Consider the following 24,836-nt stretch of genomic DNA (forward strand, 5'->3'; position numbering starts at 1 on the left):
AAAGAAAAAAACCCAAAAACATTCCACATTATCAACTGGGATGTAGCTAGAGCAAGAATTTGAATTCAGTCATTTAGTAACATTAAAATTTTTACTTGCACTACAATTTGCAAATAAAGGGTCCAATTCTGCACTCACTGAACTCATAGAAGCTGTGCCATGACTTCAATGGGAGCAGGAGCAGACCCAGGACTTTGCTTGTGCACTCTTATCAAGGGGATGCCACCTGCACATCAGGGATTAGGAAAGTCTCTTAAAAGTGGGCAAAAAGTGCAGAGATTTTAAAAAGCCAAAATTATACCACAGCAAATTTAGCACGTATGGCACAATCACAGAAGCGCAGTAGAACATAAAACCACAAAAATAGAGGGAAACATCTTGCTGTCTAAAACTTAAGTGTCTATTTTAGCTATGACACTTCTAAAAAGAGAAATATGTGTTTTCTCCCATGAAAAACAGCCTTTCTATTACCTGATATTCCCTCTAAAAAGATTATAAAGCTGAAAGTAGATAGCAACCATTATTGCACAACTGCTTTACTGTCAAGAGGAATCTTTCCTTAAGCTGTTCTCTCTAGCTTTCCCTTCAGTTGTCCCTTCACCAGTCTTCTTCCATAATTGCTCTCACTCTTTACCTTCTTTAGAACTGCTCAATTAATTCCAAAATCCTCAAATGCAAATCTGCCAGATTTCCCCTCCCTCCTGCCCCCTCCCCCAGAACAGCAATAAAGTAATCAAGGTAGAGTTTTTAACCTTACTGTTGGAGATCTAGAATAGGGATGTTAGTGATATAAAAAGATTTCAGGGTCTGTTTTAGATACTTGGCACTAAGAATACCCTTAAACATTTTCAGACTTAACTCTCCCAGCCAGTATGAAATCAGCAGAGATGTGCAGAATTAAACCAAAAACTATCATCCTTAGAACTAGTAGTATGAAGTTAAAAAACATTATGAAAGGAAATCCTACTTTTTACAAAATTCTGTTAACTACTGACCCTGAAATACATTCTGAAGTCAGCTTATTACAACTTTATGTAGTAACGCTGATAGGTTTTTCTTATGGAAAAAAAAATATGCTCTAATATTCTCATTTCATACATCAGCCTTATTCACCTGAAAAGAGAGAAAGGACAGACTGACTACCTGTAGAACCCTGCTCATCCACTGAAAACTATCCTCCTCTGATGCATCAGGGCGCTGCTCTGCCACAAGCACTATTCGATCATCATGCAAAACGGTCACAGAAAACACTGCTATCCTAAAACGCAAAGGACAGAAGAATGATAGGATGCAACATATGATGAACATAGCATGGCTTATTATAATGTGGAAAGGACCGCAACCTTTAGTGGTACCGTTTCAACAAACACAAGCATTATTCATGCCAGATCATCGCAAAATCACAGACAAATTTATAACAAAATAGGTTCATTATTGTAACTTCTTTCTGTTGGGTGTCAAATTTGCAGTCACCAATGTAGCATGTGTTTAACACAGGCAGGTTCCATACGTGCAGGGGCTGTGCAAACCTTGCTCATGTAGCCATCATGCACGCTAAACTCATTGCACCTACATATGAAGTCCCCTCTGAAAGACAACCACTATGCCAAATTACTGACCAGCACGTCTGTAGTGCTCGCACTGAAAAATACTTACTCTCACTTGTGACTTAAATTAGTTTTAGGCTTGCATCTTCTAAGGTAAAATGTTAATAATGTCTCAACCAGGTATGTGCTGTTATTTTTATGATACATGAATTGCACAAGTGATGCAAAAATGAGAAAAGCTTGACCTTCATAGAATCACAGAATGGCTGGGGTCAGAAGGGACCTTTAAAGGTCACCTAGTCTAACCCCCCTGCAGTGAGCAGGGACATCTTCAACTAGATCAGGTTGCTCCGAGCTCCATCCAGCCTGGCCTTGAATGTTTCCAGGGATGGGGCGTCTACCACTTTTCTGGGCAACCGGTGCCAATTTTTCACCACACTCACGGTAAAAAAATTCTTCTTTATGAATTTACCCTCTTTTAGTTTAAAACCATTACACCTTGTCCTATTGCAACGGGCCCTATTAAAAAGTCTGCCCCCATCTTTTTTATAATGCCCCTTTAGGTGTTGAAAGGCCTCTAGAAGGTCCCCTCAGAGCCTTCTCCAGGCTGAACACCCCCAGCTCCCTCAGCCTTTCTTCACAGGAGAGGTGTTCCATTGCTGCCCTGACCCAGCTGCAGGACCCTGCACTTTGCCTTGCTGAACCTCATAAGGTTCACATGGGCCCACTTCTGGAGCTGAAGTCCCTCTGGACGGCATGCTGTCCCTCAGGTGTGTCACCCACACCACTCAGCTTGGTGTCATCTGTAAATCTGCTGAGGGTGCACTCGATCCTACTGTGTCATTGGTGAAGATACTAAACAGTACAGGTCCCAGTACGGGCCCCTGAGGGACACCACTCATCACTGATGTCCATCTGGACGTTGAGCCATTGACCAGCGAGGAGCAGTAAGGTTGGCCATACAACAAATACTGTCTTTGAAAGTCTTTCAGCAGCCTCAACACTCCTCGTCTGTTCTTCAAAACGTGCTGCAAAGTTCTTCCCTTGGCCACCCTGCATGAAAGGCTCAGGTGGACAAAGGGGAGTTGTGTTTTACATGTGGCATACAAGCGTCATGTGACTGTCTTCAGAGCAGCTCTGAAAGGTTTAAACTGACACTCCAAGATCTGTGTTTATACCACGTGAAAGGGAATGTGAACCGATTATGTATGCAGAGGGTGTCTGCCAAGTTCACAGGGACAGCCAAGTTCTCACCTGGCATATCACAGCCTAGTGCCACCCTTCCTACAAAATACACGTGTAACAATTCACATGCAGAGCTTCTGTGTACACTGTGTTACTTGTCGATCATTTCCAGGTGAAAAAAGGAGTAAAAAAGTCTCATCAGTAGCGGTGACATTTTTAACATACTCACCTTCCCCGATAGACAAACTTCATGGGTTCGACTGCCAGCGCGGTGGCTACCACATCATCCGCATTGTGCCTGCGGCCACTCACTGTCATTAGGCCATCCAATTTTCCCACCACAAACACTAAATAGTCCTGTAAAGAAGACAGATTATAAATAGAGGGGGGTAGCTCCGGACTCCTGGCGATACACGCCTGACTAAAACCAACAATATTCTCAAGATCTGTATGAGGTCACTGCCCTGACACAAAGTTCTGCTGAATTCAGGGGCACCACTTAGATTTGGGGTCAGGACAAAACCGAGCCCCGGACGGTTCATTCACACTTACAGGACCCACAAAGCCAAGCAATCCTGTTCTTGTAAAGGGCTGGTCTGAAACAGGAACGCCGGCTGCCGTCACTGGAATGGCCTGAAAAACAAATATTCAGACACTCACAGTACTGATAAGAAAAGTGAAGTTAAAATGCTTTCTGCAGCTCTACACTCAGTTGAAAAATTAACTGATACAACAGTGAGTATCACGTGAATTATGTACAACAGTTTTTGAATAATGAAGAACACACCAGTTCTTAACTCTGGTAGCTTGCTTTCTTCCTTTTCTCAGCTGCTTAGCCTTCATAACAAGAGTTCACGCTGCTTTTTAAAACAGGTGTTCCAGTATGGACTCTTATAGCACATACTCTGTTGTTACTACTAACATCCCCCATGAGATCTGTATGCAGGCACCTTGCTTCCATTGCACAAACAACACCTATCAGAAACTTAGACTCGAAGTCAAGTTGTTGCAATTATGGGACCACCGCCTTCAATGGAGAAAGAGAGCGAAAGCATTAAGCTCATCAGCAAGTTCCTCCCACCTGCCCAGGTGGTTTCCTTGCCTTCCCCTCACCCCCCACCTCTTCCATTACAGCAGGTTTCTCACTGCTCTCTCACTAGCTAAGGACCGTGCTGAAAGCTAACGTGTTTGAAGTGTTGAGGCTTGGCAAGCCGAGAGAAAAGAGCTTTTCTTTGAAAGAGAAGACTATGGTCAGCATTTCTTTCATCTCTCAGGTAGAACTCCATACTTCAGCCAAGTCTTCACACTGCTGCCCAGTGTAACACTACTGTGTGTGTGATTCCCAAAGGACTTTCGCTCCTTTCTTGCCAGAAATGGAAAACATGAAATTGGGGCGCCACTGTGAGGAAAAATCTGGGCAGAAAGATCACTTTTGCTCTACTGTGACAAACTACAAGGCTTATGACTGTTAATGCTGTATCATCCTTACTGTCTCTTCTTCCATATACCTAGGAACATAATGTCATACATCCCACAGCAAACTAGTGTTCTAAGCATTACAGCAGATCACCAATAAAGTTCATTTTGAAAAGCACATACTGTTTGCAATACACAGAGGAAACTTTTAGAACTAAGTTACTGCATCTTCACAAATACATTTTAGTTGTATTTGGAAGAAGCTCGCAAGTATCAGACCTACTTGGAACTCTACATCTCAAGCTGCGCACCAATAAACTTGAAATGTCTTCAGGTCAACTCTACATAAAACTGCTGTGTTAATGCAGAACCAAGATGAATTACAATGCTAACACAGGCACAACACTGGATTGCAGAGTATGCAAGCAGCTAGTTGAGTGCTGATGGTACTTTGGATTTTTGGTTTTAAGAGACAGAATTTCACATTCTGATAGAGAATGAAGCAAAGTGTATTTGGCAGGGCTTTTTCTAATAAAATTGGAGGTTTAAGGAACAAATAAGTTTATTTGCAAGAAGAAACACTAGAAATTTAACAATGAAAAGAGAAATACAAACCTCAAACACATTCTTGGTGATTCCAACAAGGCCGAAATATGCCATGCCAGTTGCACCTGAATTCACACATATTTCTCCAACCTCATCGGCTTTACACAGATATGGAGTCCCATCCACCTTCACAACACACACATTTGCTAAAGGGAGAGGAAGAACACAGAATCACAGCATTGGTATGCAGCAGCAGCTGACACAGAAGTTGCTTCGCCACTGACAGGCAGATGAAGGTTTTGGGATCAATTATCTACCAGTTACAGCAGAAACACAGCATGCAAGAGAGCTCCGTCCATCTTTTTGACAGCCTGTGTAACGTGTTCTCCAAGAGGAAAGATGGAAGTTTGCAAATGCAATTATTTTTTCCTTACAGTGCTTTACAGCCTACATATCAGCTGCACTGAATCCAAAACCATACCAACTGCTTCTCAACACGAAGGCAGATGGCTTGATCAAGTACAAGCACGTATGAAAATAAAGAGGAAAAACAAGAAGATAGCATTTACAGACCTACCATTCCTTTTATTTATTGCACACTTCGGTATTCATAGCATCACCCCTTAAGTTACATGAGAAACACATTAGAAATGGAGAGAAAACAAAGCTATTTTACTCTCTCACTGTCAGGTCAATGATTTTTCTGCACTATGTCCCATCTTCTTTTAAAGCAGGACAGTCTGCCAACTATTATTTGGAGAACACAGACAACTTAGGTCAGAGTTATCCCTTACTGAACTTACTCCTGTCACTGCACATTCTCTCTTCACTATCCCCAGTCTGATGATGACCTTCAGCTCATTTAAAGGACTACATTTCATGAAGGTCCTACTGCTATTACCCTTCATCAGTTTTCTTCTGAAATCTCTTAAGTCTTCCTACACTTTATCTTATTTTTAATCAAGGATATACAGACTTGCAAACCAGCTATTACACTGAACTTTGCTCTGGCCACCGGCTATATTTACTTTTGAAGCCACTGTTTTCTGAGCGGTTTCTCTGGCTAAGCAGAGCCCTTGTTTAAGTAGTCTGGATTTGTCCTTTCCTAGGCTGAAAGGGAAAGGAAAAAGGATATGGAGGCAGAAGACATGATGAAGCAAGAAGTTTAGCTTAGCACTTAAGACTCAAGATTAGCAAGGAAACCAAAATGGCTACCTGGGTCAATATAAAATAAACACAGCCTTTGAAAAATAATGCAGACTGTGCCATACATGTTCTGCCCTTTCCCACTGCATCTGCTTCCAACACAGATTAGAGTACTTTGTGGTCAATGCACACTATATTAAAGACAAGAAAACAGCCAAGAGACACCTGAGGTATCAGGAAGTTGGTTTATTTTCATCAGCTCCTTTGGAATGTTCTGGCCATGGAACATAAGTCAGACCGGAAGCCCAGACGAAGCTTACAACAGCCATTATGAAAGACTGTATCACTGTTTTCTAATTTAGCCAATCTTAAATGATATACAGGTAGCCCTTAGTTTTACCACTGTCCAACTAGCAGGAAGAGGAATCACAAATTCCTTTAATACTACTAACACATGATAAAGCCAGCGCCACTGCAAGCACGGACCAAGAATTCTGCTGGCAGAACAGGTTCATAGGCGCATTTTCAAATCTCAGAGAAGTATTCAGTTCTCAGCAACTTAGGTCTGAACAGGAGAGACAATAATTCACCCTACCAATAGATCAACCTGTAAATTACCTTGGTTTTATAAAAAATATCTATCAGAACAACTAGCGTTAATGAATAAAATGTTTGGAATCATGCAATGATAACCTTTGGTGACCAAATAAGGAGATGACACTCAAATTCTGGTACAGGTTGTTGTGGTTTAACCCCGGCACATGTGGAAAGATTATGTCCATCAACCAGGTGAACACATTTACTACCTGGTTGCTTTTTTGCTGGGATAATGGGGCTAATAGTTTAGAGTTGGCAGGTCGGGGAGCCACGCAGCTGGATCACTCCCTAAAGAAGGGGGCACTGACAAGGCAGTTGGAAAAGGACCGTTGCGGTTTAACCCTGGCCAGCAGCCAAGCACCACGGCTGGCTGATCGCTGCTCGGGAACTGGCTGGGCATCAGTCAGCAGTGGCGAGCAGCTGTATTGTGCATCACTTGTTTTTCTTTCTCCCTTTCCCTTTGCATTTTATCCTTTCCCCTTACCCTTTCACTATAACTTTGATCGTCATTATTGTTAATATTGTTCTTTCATTTTTATTCTGTTTTAATTAGTAAATTGTTCTTTTAACCCTCAAGTAAAACCCTCAAGTTTTACACTCCTTTCCGATTTTCCTCCCCATCCCTCTGGGTGCGAGGACAGGGAGTGAGCAGCTGTCTGGAGCTTAGTTGCTGGCCGGGGTTACACCATGACACAGGTCCAAGTCGGAACTAGAAGAGTTTCAGTTGCTGAAAATCATACGTATCAACTAGAAGGCTGAAGTTAAATTATACTGTATGAACTATATCAATTAGTCATGAAAAAAAAAAATACATTTTGCAATTCAGGAGGAAAAACTGGAAGAAAAGGCCATTTAAAATGTAATGGTAAATCGAAACAGAATAAATAGTTTATTACCACAGGAAATAACTTGAGTTAATCGCAAAACTTTTAAGCAATGATGCAGAGATAAGTGTTAATAACTAGAGAAAGCACACCAATTTGCAGGCATACACAAATGCTGCAGTCCTCAACTCATTCACAAACATGGAAAACCCAACAGATTAGCCTACAGTCCCAAAATGATGCTCCATCCATGAAACCCAAGGACAATCCTATCACCCTGATCAAGTAAGAAAAAATACTTACCAGTAACCAATGTATGATACAGGTAGTCTACACGTACATTCTAACAGCAGGCAGAGTTCTGCCCTGCCATGTGATACTGCAAGGTTTTCCTTTTGCAGTATCTGTAGAGCCTGTACTCTCGCTTCTCCTTCTTTTCCTGCTTCATGTGACATACAAGAGAGTGCATCTACCACCATTTCAGTCTCTCTCAACAGCATTGCATCTGAAAAAGAATTAGAGAGAAGGGAAAAGCAGATGGGACGGGAATGTACATGTGGACTACACATCACGAAGAACACCGATTACTGATAAGAAAGTTTTCTTTCTTCAAATGAGTCCACATGTACATTCTTATAGATGATGACGCTCAGCGGTTAAGCCCTGCCATGAGACTTCTGGCAGAGGATGAGAACCGTACTGTGCAAACAAATGCCTGCACTGATGCCCTACCAAAGACTGGATTCAGCTTTGATGTTTCAAGACCAGCACAACATGATGTAAGAAGAATGTCCGAGGCCTGCACAGCAGGTGGCTACTACCAAAAAGCGCCTGATGAGTGTTAGGAAGTGCTCTCTTGTTCCACTTTCTCAGTTTCACAGTGGATCCTTATGCAACTGATATCCATTTGGACTGTTACTGTGTGCCAGCAGTGGAACTCCAGGATCTTCTTGTAGCAAGCAAGTCTTCCTAAAAGCCCTGAGTCCATGAGAAAAAAAACAAGAGGGCCCTCCTTGCACTACAGTCTTTAGTTAGAACTTCTGCTCTGGAGGATAAAGCCTTAGGAAAAGCACTAACAGGCCAGGATGTAATGCCTCTACCACCACTCTGGAAGGTATCTGCAGGGTTTCCAGAGAAACCTAATCTTTGAAGAAAGCAGCACATGGGGATGTCCAGCGCAGGGACCTGAACCTTTCCCTGCTCCTCTGAGAAGGGCAATAGGCATAAAGCAGGTCAACTTCCTAGATAAGGATGCACAAGAATTTAGACTCTAGAGGTGGTCACACAAGCATGCAAAGCACAACAATTAAATTGGAAGCAAGCATCTCAATGCAAGTGTGCACACTGCCACAGATCTCCAGGAGAAGTTCTGCAGTGTTGCATTCTGTTGTGCCATCATGTGACAGACTGAAGCCAAGTGGAACATGCAGAACTGATTACTATGATAAATCCTAAGGACTGAGCAGGAATGAGGCACTGCTATCCCGCATTCACAACCTAAGGAAAAATAATGAAAGCTTCACATAGTTGTTCTGTAACAACTCCTTTCACGAATCAGGCACCAAGATAAAGCAACCAGATTCCTCTGCAGTGAAGATGTATTTTAACAACTACCAGAACGTAGGTTAATGTTTGCTGAGACGCGGACAGAAGAAACAGTAACATCCCAGACATCCACAGGCTGGAGACAAAGTAAGCATTCTGACATTTGAGAAATTCCGACCATCCTCCTTGAACTTCTGGGAAAAGTACGGAATACAGTCACAATCCGGAACTTGAAACTGTATATGCATGTTCATCTTGCAGAAGTCCAAGATCTGGCACCAACCCAAGGTTTTCTGCTGGAGTATAAAAAAGTAGCTGCTGCAGCAGTCCTATGAACCAGGCTTTGCATGATTAGGAGCTACAGGGACACAGGTCTTCTGGATTAGAGTGGGTTACTCTCCTGTCAAGGAAAGAATGTGAGAAGGATCCCAGTAAAAATAGAAATGCTTGGTCAGGAAGCAGCAGGGAGGCAAACTTAACTTGAATATCCCAAGTATCCATGTCCAGGTCCAAACACAAGGTACAATAAGCTTCTAAGATGACAGATGACATATCACATCCCAGTTGATGTGACAGTTGGAGGCACAAAACAGGCAGAAGAAGAGAGGTTTGGTACTCTCCCTACCATCTTTATCAGCCCAATTTGAAAAAACGAACTGAAGACTGTTATGAGCCAAATACTGCTTTTCCCAGAGAAAAACCATGCAGAATAGCCCAAGGTGGTCAACAGGTGAGGCAAAACATCATCCCTCCATCAGCTGTGGAGAAGATTCCAGGGGAATGCATACAAGGTTCACTTTCAAGAATTCCCATGCTATCTTTGATGGGATGGGAAGATTTCTTCGCGGGTGCTTGCACTTCCCTGGTGGCTCTTGTGATTGGCATTCACGATAGATAACGAAAGTGAACAGCCGAGGCAACTGAAGTGAATGTGGCATCAAGAGTGGCCTGTGGGTTAAACAGCAGTGATGTAAGACGTGATCCTGGTGCTGAGGGGTCTGTTGAATAAGATCCCCTAAGCCGGTGGGCTCAGTGTCTTAGAACAAATAGCAGGATCTGAAGAAAAGGAGGGCAAAAGTGGACCTTTTAACCAGCTGGTTCCTGACTGAAATACACCAGGATCTTCCAGGGTTATGAGATCAAAACCACTTGGCTTGACTGAACAAGCCTCAGCATGATTTACTAGTTCTTGGCTAGGAGACTACAAACGAAATTCAGAAATGTGAGCTTCTGTGTCCTAAGACTTTTGAAAGACTGGGCATGTAGCCCCTTTCAAGACCTTGAATGTTTTCAGTGGGGATCAGAAGATGGAACAAAGCCTTCAGGGATGGCACATGACTCAAATTAGGCCTTTGGTGAAAGCACAGCAATCTAAGGGAACAAAAAAAACCCCCAAAAAACCCAACCTACAAACCCAAAACCAGATAAAGAGCAAGACTCATCTGTCAGCAGAATAATTCAAGAGGGCAACTAACAAGAAAGGAAATGGTGGTATGTTCTCTCCTGTATGCCAAACATCACGTGAGAATGGACAAAGCACATCCTCCATGAATACTACACAGGAAAAAGCACAAATCTTACAAGGTAAGGCAAAAGTATATCCACTGTTAGAATGTACATGCAGGACTCACTTGAAAATAAGTCATTAATTTCCTTAATTTCTTTTCATTTGACACACATCTATAAATATCTGCTAGTGATTTTACTTTCTTCCTACTCTGGAAGCTTTTAACAATTTTAAATTTTCGATTTTTTTTTCTTTTTTTAGGAAACAGTCACAGGGAACAAAGTCATTGGATTCTTGTCTAGAAAAAACTGCATGTTCTGACCTAAGGAACGTACAGACAAATTTCTGCTAAAAACATACCTTCAGACCTGGAACTTTTATTATTAGGTCAGACTGAAGCTAATCTGCCCCATATAGGGATAGCGCAATGCTGAACGCAGTTTTGAAAGAGTTAATGAATGAAGTTGCTCAACTTCTGCTTAACCTACAAGTAGTTTTGCCAGTTGCTACTGTATTTTAAAATAGCAATAGCCATCAATTACAAGTCATATCACTTCAAGGGACTAAATGGACACACAGTGGACTGTTCTCCCCTCACAAAATCTGACGAGTAACTTGATGTTTCTTACTAATGTATAGAAAGTCATGGTAGTCTTGTCAACTGTCTGTCAATGGCATCCTAAACCAGAAGGGTCTGTTAGATTTGCCAGACAATGCTCAGGCATTTGACAAAGGAAGAGGAGTTTTGACAAAGATCCCTCTCACTACCCAATTAAGCATTTAACAAGGACAGGGACATGTTTTTCATTAATGACTGTGAAGAGGAAGGTGAAATTACTTACCCACAAACAAACAGGTAATTCTTCCAACATCATAAGGTACACTTGAACCTGCCACTGAGCAAATGCACTACGGAAGATTACCCAAGGGGACTTACAGCTGTAATGGCTGAACACGAAGCGTAGCTTAAGGTGCAACACAACTGTAGGCTGCTTTGCGCCTTAGTGTAGTCAAGCACACTGCCCAGACAGCAAGCCTACAGCGAAGCCAGGAGGATCTCCATGTGATAAATTGATCCAAAGGAAGATTTTAATTGATCCTGCATCAAATACCACTTTTTTAAACTCTCAAAAACCAGACCACCACCAAGTTCAACCTTAGCCAGTTCACCAAAGGATCCATGACTACCTGAAGGGCATGCAAACTTATTCCCTCTTGTTCCTGTGACTAACCCAGGCTCTGTGTAGAAGACTGGGAGCACAGCCAAATTTCAGTGGGGTTTAAAGGGGTCATCAGTAGTGTGAACAGCCGAACCAGGCAGCAGTGGTAGACCATGCCACCTGTAATCTCACTGAAGTGGAAAAATGACCATTCTGTTGAGACACAGAGGCCAGTCACAGCTGACCTGGGTCTCTGCAGACAACTGTAACCATCTGAATTTGAACACTCAGGTGAAGCAATTCAGAAGCCATTAAACCACACTCATCTTTTTTTAATTTTTTTCCCTGCACTCATGTTTTCACACTGAGGCCACACAACAAAGCAGTCATTACCCTCAATGGCTGTATTCACATTGGCCTGCCCTTAACAAACTTACTTCCTAGAGCATTAAGTTGAAGTTATTTTGCTGTAAATTACCCAGCCCATCTATCTTGTCTCAGATCCACAATGCTATAGTATGCTCAAAGATCAAGAGCAGAAAAGAGAGATGGTGATCTAATTAATTGCCACAGCAAAGAGGACACAAGGATTTTTCACAGACCTACCCAGATACCACCTGCCTGAGGGTGCCTGGCACACTAAACTCCAGCAGGATCTGCAGGATACATACAGTTCTATGAACACGTCTAGGAATGTACTAAAACTCACTGGCTGGTCACAAAGTCCTTGCTCCCAGAACATTTTTAGTATCCTGTCTACCTAGAAGGTCACAATAGAGATGTTCAGTTCTCTGCAGTTAAATAAGTATGTTGGACATGAATCCCCCCAGGAACAGCTCCTTCCCCTTTATTTTGGTATGAAGTGCAGAGCTTCTACTTAAGTTGTTATTAGTAGCAGGAGTAAGATCTGAATGTGAATTGAAGTTCAGCAAGAATAACTGATCCACCAGCCTTATTGGTTGCAAAGTGGTTCTGGGAGCAATGAGGAAAATGAACAAGATCAGTACCACTTGCTACGTGACGGCTGAAATTGTTATCACCAGACTGGAAAGGTGTCTGCCTCCTTACTCGTATCGAGGGCCTTGATGTATGGAGAAGAGCTGGTTGCTGAAATAGCACAAGATGGCTCCCCACCCTCACCCTGAGTATACGCTCTACAGAGAGGAGGGCTTGGGAACCCTCCTCTCCTATTCTTACTGGGACCAAGAACAGCAAAGCCACAGGTGCCAAGGGCATGGCCAGAACAAATCAGGTTCTTTGTTCATTACATAGTAAACCTGAAGGGGTAAGGAGAATTCCAGACAATCTGTCTCTCATCCTCTCCAAGCACACCTAACCCAGGTCAGGACAGGGCCTGAGGCTAGCAAAGCTACCTCTGACAGACAGTGCCAGGGAACGTTACACTACCAACCTAAGTGCTGCAATCTTCACTTCTGGAGTAGATGGCCCTAAGTGGTCTTTCAGGACACAGATCCCAGTCAATGTCCAGAGCCCTAGGTCTAGTTTGGCACCCTAACTTTATTAATCTTCTTCAGAGTGCTCTCCTCTCCAAGTAGGGCATGACTCAGCAGCCCTGCCTCAAAAGAGAACAGGAAAGAGACAAAGTCTCTTTGCTTCAGGCCACTTAATGGGCTGGGGAACAATACCCATATCTACCCCCTTTAGGAAGCCCAGTGTTGCACACAGTGGCCTCGCAGTGACATCAAACAGCTCCCTCAGCACTCACAGGTGAATCCCACCAGGGCCCATGGACTTGTGCATGTGCAGTTTCCTTAAGTATTCCTTAACTTCAGCTCTTCTACCAAGGGGATGTCTTCCTTGCTGAGGACTCTGGGTTTGTCCTGTTTGGAGAAAAGGAGGCTGAGGGGCGACCTCATTGCTCTCTACAGCTTCCTGAGGAGGGGACACGGAGAGGGAGGTGCTGATCTCCCTGGCATCCAGCGATAGGACAGGCGGGAATGGTTCAAAGCTGTGCTAGGAGAGGTTTAGACTGGACATTAGGAAGCATTTCTTTGCCAAGAGGGTGGTCACTCACTGGAACAGGCTTCCTAGAGAGCTGGTCAATGCCCCAAGCCTGCTGGTGTTTAAGAGACATTTGGACAATGCCCTTAATAACGTGCTTTAACTTTTGGTCAGCCCTGAATTGGTCAGGCAGTCGGACTAGAGAGATCATTGCAGGTCCCTTCCAACAAAACCTTAAATTCCATTCTATTTCATCCTAACGCGTGGACTGTCACTTCTGGATCAAAGACAGTATTTCTTACTACACTTCACGTTTTGTTTTGTTCTGCTGTATTTGTCATTACACAGCTGTATGTCAGCACTAATGCTAACCAGTGAAAAAGAAAACAACTCTGCAGGCCAGCCAATAGCGTCCGCCCATACCAAAACGTGTGGTCATTCAAATTTATTGTGGATTAACCTCTACTGAAAACATTGAATAATCCAGTTGAGACAGTACTTAATCGTCACGTGTTTAAGTAATGCATCAAAACGTAAGTCATACTACCTTAACGGCACTTACAATTTGACATTTTTATTTATTTCACCAGCACAAGTATAAAATAGTAGATAACTCTCGTGGAGTATGCTTAAACCTACATGAAATGCTTTCTTACCTCCAGGCATAATCTGACCAACATCCTGCACAGTTAACACTGACAGCTTCTCTTCTGTATCCACTCTTATCACGCCGAAACTCAGACAATTCATAGACAGCACTGCTTTTCCTGGAGGAGGCCCACCCAGTTCTGGAGGTCTGAAAACAGAAAGTCAAATCAGGTATGAATCCACAAATCAATGGCAATATGGCCATCAAAAATAGCATGTGAGTCTCTCAGGCTTGTTAAGGTTAAGAGAAATAACGGTTTCTTGTTTTAAACAGAGTTCAAGACTGGTAATATATTTTAACTAGATGAAAAAAGAGCTATCACAAAACATCACATAGCTTCCTTGCACTCTAAAATGTTACAGAGAAGGTTTAGTTCTATTATGGACAAAGAAGTGTCAAGAATAAGCATTTGAAGGCTGATTTTTCAAAACACCAGGAAAAATTACCAAGTGTTTGAAGGGCTTGACACCTCTTACTCTAAGCAGAATTGACTGAGGACCAACAACTCCATTTTGTGTAACTGTTCAACTTTCAGGAAGGAACAGAGCAAAAGATTCCAGGTGCTGCTGTAAAAAATAGGTAAGCACAACTCTTTAAAACTAGGAAATGTCAGTCCTCCCATCAGAGAAAGTACTTTCCAAAATCTCAAACTTTTTTGTTTCAAGTTTTCTTAAATTGTTTTTCTGAAAAAGCACATTTTGATCAAAAACCACCATAAAAAATTCCAGCATATTCGATCCATATGTCTACTAATAATCAAAGTATTTCCTTTTTTTCAGAGCACCCCTTGCTATCTCCAGAAATTCAATGGTATTTTTCAGACCAGTTACAAATATTTTTTTCTTTCTTTAGCCCCCTGTTTACAAGACATTGTATATAAGCAATTGAAGATTCAGCATCATCATCTTCCTCCCAAATAAGTAACAGTCTTGATTTTGGGGGTATTTTATAAAGGTCTTCCAGCAACATCAGTGAGGATGAGACCTCTTTTTCCCAAGCAGTAAAAAAAAACCAACCCAGCCCAAACCCAAAACTCTTATGACTGACTACTTTTAGGAAATATTAAACTTTTTAAAGCAAAACCAAACAAAACCCATCCATCCTTCGGTGAGGGAGATACCTGCAAGCCTCAGACTTCCTCTGTCTGGGTCTTTGGGCTCCTTTATGCAGAAAATGGTCTTTTCTGACTAACATTTTAACGTTTCAATAGTCAGATACGTTTCAATAGTCAAGAAATGCAGTTCACTTCTCAGAAAAGAGAATTACCTGCGAATAGCAACAGTTAGTGCCTCAGAAGAACTAGCACAGGGGCAGATTACTTCTGGCCTCAAGCCTCTGGACTGAAATACATTCAGGAATGCATCACATGAAGATATTGACCCTAAAAAGAACAATCGCACAACTAGAAACATTTCACCAAAGCTTGAGCCGTAGGATTTCCAAGTCTACACTTAGCTCAGCTACACAAATATGGTTGTACCTGCGCATAAAACCAATATACTTTCAAACTGTCTAAAAGACATTCCAGCCTATTACTATGTGTTACAATTTGGAGAAAAAACAACTGCATACTCTCTTTCTCTGGGAGCGCTCTGTAACACTTAACTTTATGGACAGTCCTTCAGCAATCACAGTATTTTGTCACTAAGGGTAACTGTATCTGTCAGTTTCCTATATAGCTCCTATAGGAGTGTTTCTCACAGAGGTCACAGAACCAAAGCGTTTAGAAATTAACATCAAATACTTCTGACATATCTTCAGTTCAGAACTCTAACTGGCCTTTAGCACTCAGCCCAAAATGCAAGAGGCTACCTCATCACCTACAGCTTTGTATTGCACAGTTGTGGCACAGCAGCATATAACACGAACCAGCAAACTTCACTGATTATATGACATCCTACGTATCATTTCATGTCAATTCATGTAAGAGTACAGCACTGACGGAAGTATGAAGTTGAAAAAACCATGAATTTACACAGCTAAGAAAAGCAAACAGCAATGAAAAAGCAGCAGCATCACTAGCTTACAAACAGCATCTCATTACAGAATGAACTGCCTAACTTTGCAAGCATCAGCTCTGAAACAATGCTTACAGCAAATACAATCATAGCAAGACTATTTCAAGCTTTCACCTTCTGCCAGCACCTTGCTGACCTCTCATCACGCAACTCCAAGGAACCTGAAATACTATTGATTTTCTGGTGTATGAGAACAGCAAAACTAAGCAACTAAGGTAGGTATATTCTTGCCTCTTGCAAAAAAAACCCCAAAAAACCCCAAAAAAAACCCCAACCCTCCCAGCTGCTTTCTCAAATTACTGTAAACCACCACCATACAACTGACAGAAAAAGGCAAGAACCTACCGCATATTCTAGTTAATAGTTGTCATGGTTTTGAGTTAAGGCTGTGATTGCTCCCATTTTTATGTCCTTGCACGTGACTGAGACAAGCCCTAGGGTCACGTACAGAATCAGACACACTGCAACTCAAAGATTTTATGTCTACATGCAATACATGAGCAACTACTTTGAAACTGGCATTACAATTTACTTGAAATTTTTAAAAGCCTCTTTCAAATCACATTGCCTACTATTCCTTCTATGAAGAACAGATCCTTCAGAACAATTTCTATGGAAGTTTTGCTCCAGTGTCCTTGGCAAAGAAATATTGCTGCTGTCTGTTTTGCTGAGGATGAACTATAGCCAGTGCTGCTGAGGTCCTACAGTCCAGATCCAAAGATCTGTGATTTACAGCGTGCTTCAGCTCACCTTGGACCGACACTCAGAAAATGCATCCATACTCACATGGATTAGCTCCATCTGCCACTATTAACATTCGTAAAGAGCTCAGACTGACATCTCTCTGATCCCTCTGAGCCAAAAGTGACCAGTGCATATCACGGGACTTCACTACTGCTACACGGGCTGAAAGTAAAAAAAATAATTATGGTGTGTGTGCAGAACAAAACAAAGTCCAATTATAAATGTATATAAATATTTTTGTGTATTTACGTAAATTTATGAAACAAATACAACTGCCAAATATGTAACTAATATGACGTGTATACTCAACGTCTCCAGATGGACTTGATTATAGAATTTAAATGTTTGGTATAAATTCAAATACTGAGATAAGAAACACAGTTTCTTTAAAAGTCTATCAGAAGAAGCCATCAATGTCACTCATCAATGAATCTATCAGTACAAGTAACACTGAAATGGAGTCCCCAGTTGCTAAAGATGTGGCAGAGAAAGTTATCTGGATAAACAGCAGTGGCCTCAGCTTAGAGCAGACGTTTTACACAAACTAATTATTTTTATTTTTTTTTAAATCATCTAAAAAGAGATGGGTTAAGTAAAAATCCTTTAAGGTTACCTTTGTATGAGCAGACTTTCTGTATCCAGGAAAGTGGATTAACCTTCATTAATGCATAGGGAATACTGATGACATGCATCCTGTTCATAACACTCTATCAGAAAAATATTTAAAAATAAACTTTCAGGTGGTTCAAAGAACACACAACATGTACCAACACTTTAAAAAAAAACCACCAAAAAATTCATTACAGCTACAATGTAACTCTTACATGTAATTGTTAGTGAAAACTATGTGACTTAGTAAAAACATAAGCTATGTCTGTGCAGTCTGTTATTGAAAAAGTAACACTTTATTCTGAAAAAAATAAATACTGAAACATAAACAGAGTTTATAACCTCATTCCGAAACCAGCACTCTACCCCTGAGAGAAGCAACTTGCTGCAGTTCTTTCCATTCATTCAAATACTCACCGTTAATACTCCATGCCAAAGACCAGCATCTCTTTTGAAATCCAAGACATTTGTTAGCGTTTCAGCTGAAAGCAAAGGAAAAACTATCAGACTTAAGAAGCGTATTTATGAAAATATTTAAACACCCAAAATATTTGTTAAAGCAACTATGAAACTTCCAGCACTACTAAGAAATCAAAGTTATGTTGCCATGCTTCTTGTCTATAACACACAGACTGCTTAAGCTGGAAGTGTCTTATTTTTCTTACAACAATCATCTTTGTATTATGATAACAGATTAGATTGTTACAAGGTATACTGGGTATGGCTTACACAGAACACAAACCTTGTGACAGCATCTCTAGCGTGTGGCAATAGCTTTGAAAAATGAACATACAAGAGGACAAGAGAATTCAGTGCCCTCTGTGAAGATCGAAAATGTTAATGGCCAGTAACATGTTACTCCGCAATTGTCTGAATTAACACGTGTGGACCCCTTTGGTCCATAACTAGTTGCCATCATCCTTTCAGGATTCAGGAATCACTGTACAATCCTTTACCTACAAGCTGGGTGCACTGCCCCCTCTCCTGGCACGGTTCTTGTAGTCGGCAGCTGTGATGGGAAGGTGCCCCAAAATGAAAACGGGAGAGTCCTCTTTGGTAAGTGAAAAGAATACAGACACCTCACTGTGAAAACCTCTTTTACCCTATCATACTACTTATGTGGACTTGAAAGCACTACCAGGCATAAACCGATTGCCCAAATGAGGAAGGAAAGAACCCCACAAGTGCAAGAGAGGACAGTTAGCAACTGTTTGCAGCCTGCTCATGCCCTCAAATGCAGTACCTACGATCACAGACCTAGTGTAAGTAATTGGACCACGTGACTTGCACTGGGACTTCCAACTTTGTGATCTAGGCAGGCAGGGTTATCAAAGGTGCAAGAGCAGTAAGGCCAAGCAAGTTGGGGTGGTTTTCAATAGGGTAACTCGGACTTTCTTGATCAAGCCTGTCTTTCGGGGGTCAAGTCACACTCCGAGGAATCACAAAAGTAGAAGAGCTGTAAGGCCTATGATGCATATTACATCCCACCGAGTCATTACTGGCTTTCAAGTCAGGACTTCCAAAGGCCTTCCCTTTGGTCAATAACCGCAACTCTTCCCCCGAAGAGGTAAGAAGCTGCGTAACTGACACCAGCCTGTCTGCACGGCACACCAGTCTGCACTGTTAGAGCTGCTACAACTGCAACGGGCAGCATCCAATGCTCTTCAAAGAGATCCAAGCTACCCAAATGGCCTCCAGGATCAGTTTCTGCGGGGAGGGCTCTTCAACTCCACACGTGGGCATCTCAAACTGGCCTACTCATGACTTCTTAAAGTGGCCAGTGTGTTCAAAAGGCATTAGGGAGGGCAAACCAGATTTGTAGCAAAGCTGTTTTCAAGATGATGAAAAAAAAAAAATCAGTATAGCTCTTATCACCAACTAACAAATTTATGAAGACTGAAAAATCCAAACGTCTGAATAAAATCGATAAGGATCTTAGGTTAAAAAAATGTTAATACATTATGATTATGGTTTCAAAACTGGCTTCTTATTTTCCTTCACATAGCACACCAATTTTGAATGCGCAAGTTTGTCTTCCCCTTTGCAGTCAAAGCTACTACTGCTTATCTAAAGTTCTTTTAAGACACTAAACATGACTTTGCAGCGTAAATTGTCGGAATATTCAAAGTTACAAGTATCATTTTAAAGCTGTACCTATCTAACTTACCTTCTGAATAACCACATGCCTGCGTCAATGCATGACAGTGTGCCAGCATGGAAGCATGAGATATAGTAATGCCCACTGTGCTGCCCTCTTTACTTGTTTTGTACTGAAAAGAGAAAGTTTACATATGCGTTAGAATAACACCAAAATGTAGAAAATTTATAGCTCTGAACTGAAAGGACATTTTATTACAAAAATGAAGCAAGCTTCTTAAAAAAAATCAAAAAGCTACATAAAGAATACGTTTGTGTTCAGAGAACACAGTACTATCATATGAAATCTGACTGTTTCTCTGCTCCAATTAAACAAATCATCTCAGGGATCCAAAAACGCCAATAATCCCCAATCTTCAATTTGATCCAACACAACCACTCAAATGACAGTTTGCCTGGCAACCCTGAGGGAAGCATTCTTGTTCCACAGTTAAAAATAATACAGTCATCTCTCCTATTGCATCAAGAGATTAAAGGAAGAAAACATGCTGTGATAGAAACTGCAAGAGAGTAACCGTAGATTAGGCATATTATACTGGATCACCTCAATATAAGCAATCTCAGCAGTGGCATCCCGTACTTGTGGATGCCAGTCCTTAGCTGGTTTTGCCAGATGCTTCCCATCAATCACAAACCAAATGAGACGAGGCCAGCCTTCAAGGAAAGAGAAAAGCTACTGTCATTACAGTTCCAAAGTCTGTTTTCCCTCCCTGCCCCGGCATTCGGGGATAACACCACAAGGCAGGCAAAGGCTGCAGCATCACCCCTCTGACAGGGAGCAGCACTAAGTACTGCCTTGACAATTAAGGCAATCGTTCTTTGTATGTAAGCTAGAAGCATGCAAGCAAACTCAAAGATTGTTGTTTAATAGCAGCAATGGATATTTTCTTTATCCTATAAAGACATTTGAGTAGCTTAAAAACATACCTTTGAATGTAACCACCTCGCCAGTCTGAGCTTTAGGAAGGCCTTTTTGACAGGCGTCAGTGGTTAAAGCTAGTGTTACCCCACAGCTGCCCAAAAGAAATCCAATCTGCTGGCTGCCAGCATCCTACAGAGAAAACACGTTATAGCAAACTTATAAATAATGAAGCCTTCATATGGTTTACTGTAACTTTTCCATGTTTAGAAAATATTAAGCCAATTTATATCACAGGAAGAAGTATGCTTCTAACCCGTAAGACCTTTTATGGAAGACAAAAGACAAATCTACACTCAAAAGGCTTAGTTTTGCTTAGTGCCGACAAAGTTAGATTTGGCAGCAGATCTGGCAAGCAATGGTAGCAAAGCAGTGTCAAAAGCAATGCTCATGCAGCCCTCTCCAACCCAACAGCGATGTTTGCAAGTTCTGGTAGAACAGAGAGCTGGTCTGCTGCTGTTTCCGAGTCCTGCAGCACTGAAAAGCGCAGCCTGTGGCTTTTCAGTTCTTCCCTAATAAGCTCAATGTGTGTGGGATTATACCAGTATTTCCAATAACTATGGTGTCTCTGCCTGCCTACGCTCTCATTACTCAGCGTGAGAACTGAAAAGACAGCATTTCTGTGTTGTATTCTGAGAAACACTTTCACACATCTTTTAAAAAATAATGAATTAAAATAATTTCTGCGGTTCCATATCCTAAAAATAGTTAACTTACTAGCTTCAAACTATTTCCCCCCTTCCCCAGCCAAATATTAAAACACTTTCCAAGCATATAACATGCACTGAGTAGCTCAGCCGATGCACCATACCAGGCTTGAGACCCCACCCACTCTTCATTTATTTATGAAACCATAAAAATGCTGAATGTATTTGCCTACCTTTCTTGTTAGTGGAACTTCTATTGGGACAGGAATAAGTTCCGCCAGGAGACACCCATAAAATGCCACCATAAACATAACTGGATCGCTATTAGGAAATACGAGAGCCACCTACAAGAATACATTCAAATAACAATAAATGTTTTTTGTCGTCATTTGTGGGGTAAGGGCTGCTTTTTCATTTGAGAAAAAGAAAATCTTCACAGCAATGTTCACATTCATATTTAAACCAGGAACAGAAATACTAAACGTTGTGGTAACATGCTATTACAAGCCACAGTATTACAAGATTTTCTTTAGCTAAAGCTGTTCCCCACTGACTGTTTTATCTGTGGAGATCATTTCCAGCAGCAGCCTACCCGGTCTCCAGGTTTCAGCAGTGGTTCATTCTTAGTGGTTAGCTTGTTTAGCAGGGTATACGCTAACTTCAAGCTTCGACTCCACAGCTTGCCTGAAGAAAAAAAAGACAATACAGAAATTAAAAAAAACAACCCCAAAACCTAAAACTTTAACACTTAATCGGCAAATCTCAGTGCCTTATATATGCACTAGGCAAGTCAGTTTTATTAGAACAAGGTCAACAGGCACATGAGCAAGTAATTTGGGAAAAGTGAACATTACTGTTGTGAAAGCAATGCCACCCCACAAACCTACTGCGTTCTTCCAATGTTTCAGTGCACACGCACACACACACACATGTAATCTGGTTGATACAACCTAACTGCAATTCCAAAAGGCACTTAACAAGACTCCTTCCTAAGGGCTCTTAGAGAAAGCAATCTGCTTGGGATAAAAAGAAAAATCCTAAACTGGCCAAAAAAAATTAACTGAAATTTAAGGAACAATGGGTAGGAGTACATGCCAGAATATGTGGCTCTGTGAAATGCCACTTCAGTGCCCTGTAGTGATCTACAGAGCTTTCAGTAATTCAGAATATAAAAATTATTCCAAGCTACTAAATACAAAGACAACAATCTAACTACTTATTTGACACAATATATAAATAAATTCTTAATTTGTAGCCTGAAAAAAACCCCCAACCCTCCACATTTGCTAAATAAAAACCCCACCTGTCTATAACAAACGGAGCAACAGCAAAACTCTTCCACCGTAAATGGTAAATCAAAAGCAAGAACCCCAAAAAATGCACGCCATGGCAAACCACGTGCCTCTGGAGCTCAGCTTTCTAGTACAGCGTCTTTACCATGGACTGACATCCACACTCAGATCCCTTCAGACCACGTAGCAACTACCAGTTATTTTATGTTTGTCAGCCTCAGACTTCTTCAGTTCAACAGTTGGGTTTTTTCTGTGTAATTTCCAGTTACATAAAGAAAAGTTACACAGGACTCAAGTACCTCAAACCTCCAGTTCTTTATCGAACTGGCCATTCAGTGCAGCTAGCAGAAGTACAATTTAGAGCTTGGTTTCTTTTTAGTTTGTCTTTTCCTTTCCTTTCTTTAAATGCAGAATTAAACATGATATTCTAAACGGTTCTCAAAGCTCCACTGCAAAGCGATAAAACTAACGCAGCTGCTCAGCTACGTTTCCTAGTATACTTCATCTGTAAGAATGCAAACAAGAAATCTTAACATTATAACATACTATACAATGAAATGCTGCAGTTAGCTGTCCTGGGGGACACAATCATCTTCCAAAAAAAATGAAATTACTACATCACTTGTATTGATTCAGGCAAGTTTCACTTCCCACAGTAACATCCTTAATATGCTCCTGAAATACAAGCCTTCTCTATAAGGATATGCAAGAATATGCTAAAATTTAGTATCTACTCTGGGAATCTGAAAAGTGCATTATTACTCATCTGTTTCTTCCTCCTATTTTACATCAGGCTATTTTTAGTGTTCTTTTAAGAACACCCCCCACCCCCCACGATTGTTTGAAATTTACAAACAGTCACTTGTAAAGAATCAATACCATAGACATTTTCCCTTCATTAACTTTCAAATGTTTTTCATATGCAATGAATTAGTAATTTGCATTCAAATAGCAATCTCAAAGTATGTACCATGAGCACAGTCAGCCCCTCTTAAGCAAAGCAAAGTGTTCATTCTGCAATGAACATCTAATCCTTCCTTACACCTACCACCAACACTTACCGTAGGTGAGCGTGTAAATAGCTTTCCCAGTCGTATCCAGTGCCGTCAGGCAAGGGGCTTTTGGCTGGGTAGTTCCCCAGCGCTGCAGGGCAGCCAGCAGAGAAGGTGGCCAGTTGGTTACCACACCTAAGGGTTCACCTTTGAGTACATTCATCTGATTTCCTTCAGGCTTTGGTTGATTTGGGTCAGGCTGTTGCACTAAAACCAGAGTAAAATGGCAAATATCAAACTTTACAATGTGTGCAAGTTACACTTAACAGACTATTCTACAAACTGTTCTCACCTTCCTCTTCCTCACAGCTATCATTACTTCTCTGCGTTATGATGATGCTACACTAATCATCCGTTGGTTCACAAAAAATAATTACCATCCCTATAGAGTTCTGATTCCACATTATTGAAAGGAAAGGGCCACAGGCACCGAATTTGAATCTCTAGTTTACTTTTTTCTCTGCTTTGGAAAGATGGTATTTTCTCTTTGTTCTGCACATCTATTTAAATGAAAGCCTAACCCAAGTCAAGAAGTGTTATCAGAGAGAACGGCTTCAATGACAACTGGTTGTTTATTTTTGCTGCACCGAATTCTCAAAAGGTAACGAAGAATGACACTATGCTTCTATGAAAATGTATTTTTAAAAAAAGCTGGATGATATGCTCCTTGTACAGATTATCTACAATTAAAGCTGCACTGCTCACAGAATATTTCATTTGATTTCCGGACCATGTCTCAGCGGTGGAACATTGCAGGGTTTGTATGCCATTTGGTCTCTGAGAAGCCTGCTGTTAAAATCCTGCCCCAAGCTGCTCAAGAAGGTGAAGTATCTTCATCTCAGTTATTAAAACAAAGTGACATTTGGATTTAGCTAACACTCAATCTATGCCATAGCTAAACCCAACAGTTCGAAGCGATGCTCTCTGCTCTCCACAATAACACACATGCACCTCAATGAAAAGACTAGAGCTGCAATCACTTTGTATCTTAAAGCATCAAAAAAATAGTACAGGGAATCTAGTAGCAGCTGCTCAAAAACGTCACATCAAGAACAAAATTTTCATTTACTCTTTAAGACTAAAAGAACAGAACGCAAATGATCCTCCAAACTCAGCTGATGCAGCTGGTTTTAAAGGCAGCTACATATTGCTAAGCAACTTCTCCATTTCTAAGATATGGGTTTTTTCCACCAGAAGAGAGAGGACAAGAGAACAAGTACACTGGGTGGGAGGGTTGAACTGAACATAGCTTCACTTCAGTGGTCATAACATACGACCATTCTCTCTCTGATTTAACAATTCCACCATGATTTT

At 41.3% G+C, this 24,836-nt stretch overlaps 1 protein-coding gene across 3 annotated transcripts in view; it reads right to left on the minus strand.

Moving 5' to 3' along the window:
• DIP2A (disco interacting protein 2 homolog A) overlaps positions 1-24,836 on the minus strand; it is a 122,039-nt gene that overhangs the window by 20,933 nt on the left and 76,270 nt on the right. For 2 of the 3 annotated variants that reach the window (XM_056350544.1, XM_056350545.1), the window contains exons 8-22: positions 23,532-23,729; positions 21,771-21,862; positions 21,412-21,522; positions 20,540-20,663; positions 20,157-20,266; positions 19,623-19,725; positions 17,873-17,937; positions 17,460-17,553; positions 16,889-17,008; positions 15,351-15,465; positions 14,092-14,231; positions 4,764-4,900; positions 3,285-3,365; positions 2,962-3,089; positions 1,144-1,258 (exon numbers count right to left, since the gene is read on the minus strand). In XM_056350544.1, coding sequence (XP_056206519.1) covers positions 1,144-1,258; positions 2,962-3,089; positions 3,285-3,365; positions 4,764-4,900; positions 14,092-14,231; positions 15,351-15,465; positions 16,889-17,008; positions 17,460-17,553; positions 17,873-17,937; positions 19,623-19,725; positions 20,157-20,266; positions 20,540-20,663; positions 21,412-21,522; positions 21,771-21,862; positions 23,532-23,729 — 1,733 coding nt within the window. Of the gene's footprint in view, positions 1-138; positions 227-1,143; positions 1,259-2,961; positions 3,090-3,284; positions 3,366-4,763; positions 4,901-14,091; positions 14,232-15,350; positions 15,466-16,888; positions 17,009-17,459; positions 17,554-17,872; positions 17,938-19,622; positions 19,726-20,156; positions 20,267-20,539; positions 20,664-21,411; positions 21,523-21,770; positions 21,863-23,531; positions 23,730-24,836 lie in introns of all 3 variants that reach the window. The other variant, XR_008823747.1, reaches the window with a different exon arrangement.

Source organism: Falco biarmicus, chromosome 8 (assembly GCF_023638135.1).
Source record: "Falco biarmicus isolate bFalBia1 chromosome 8, bFalBia1.pri, whole genome shotgun sequence".
Taxonomy (NCBI): domain Eukaryota; kingdom Metazoa; phylum Chordata; class Aves; order Falconiformes; family Falconidae; genus Falco; species Falco biarmicus.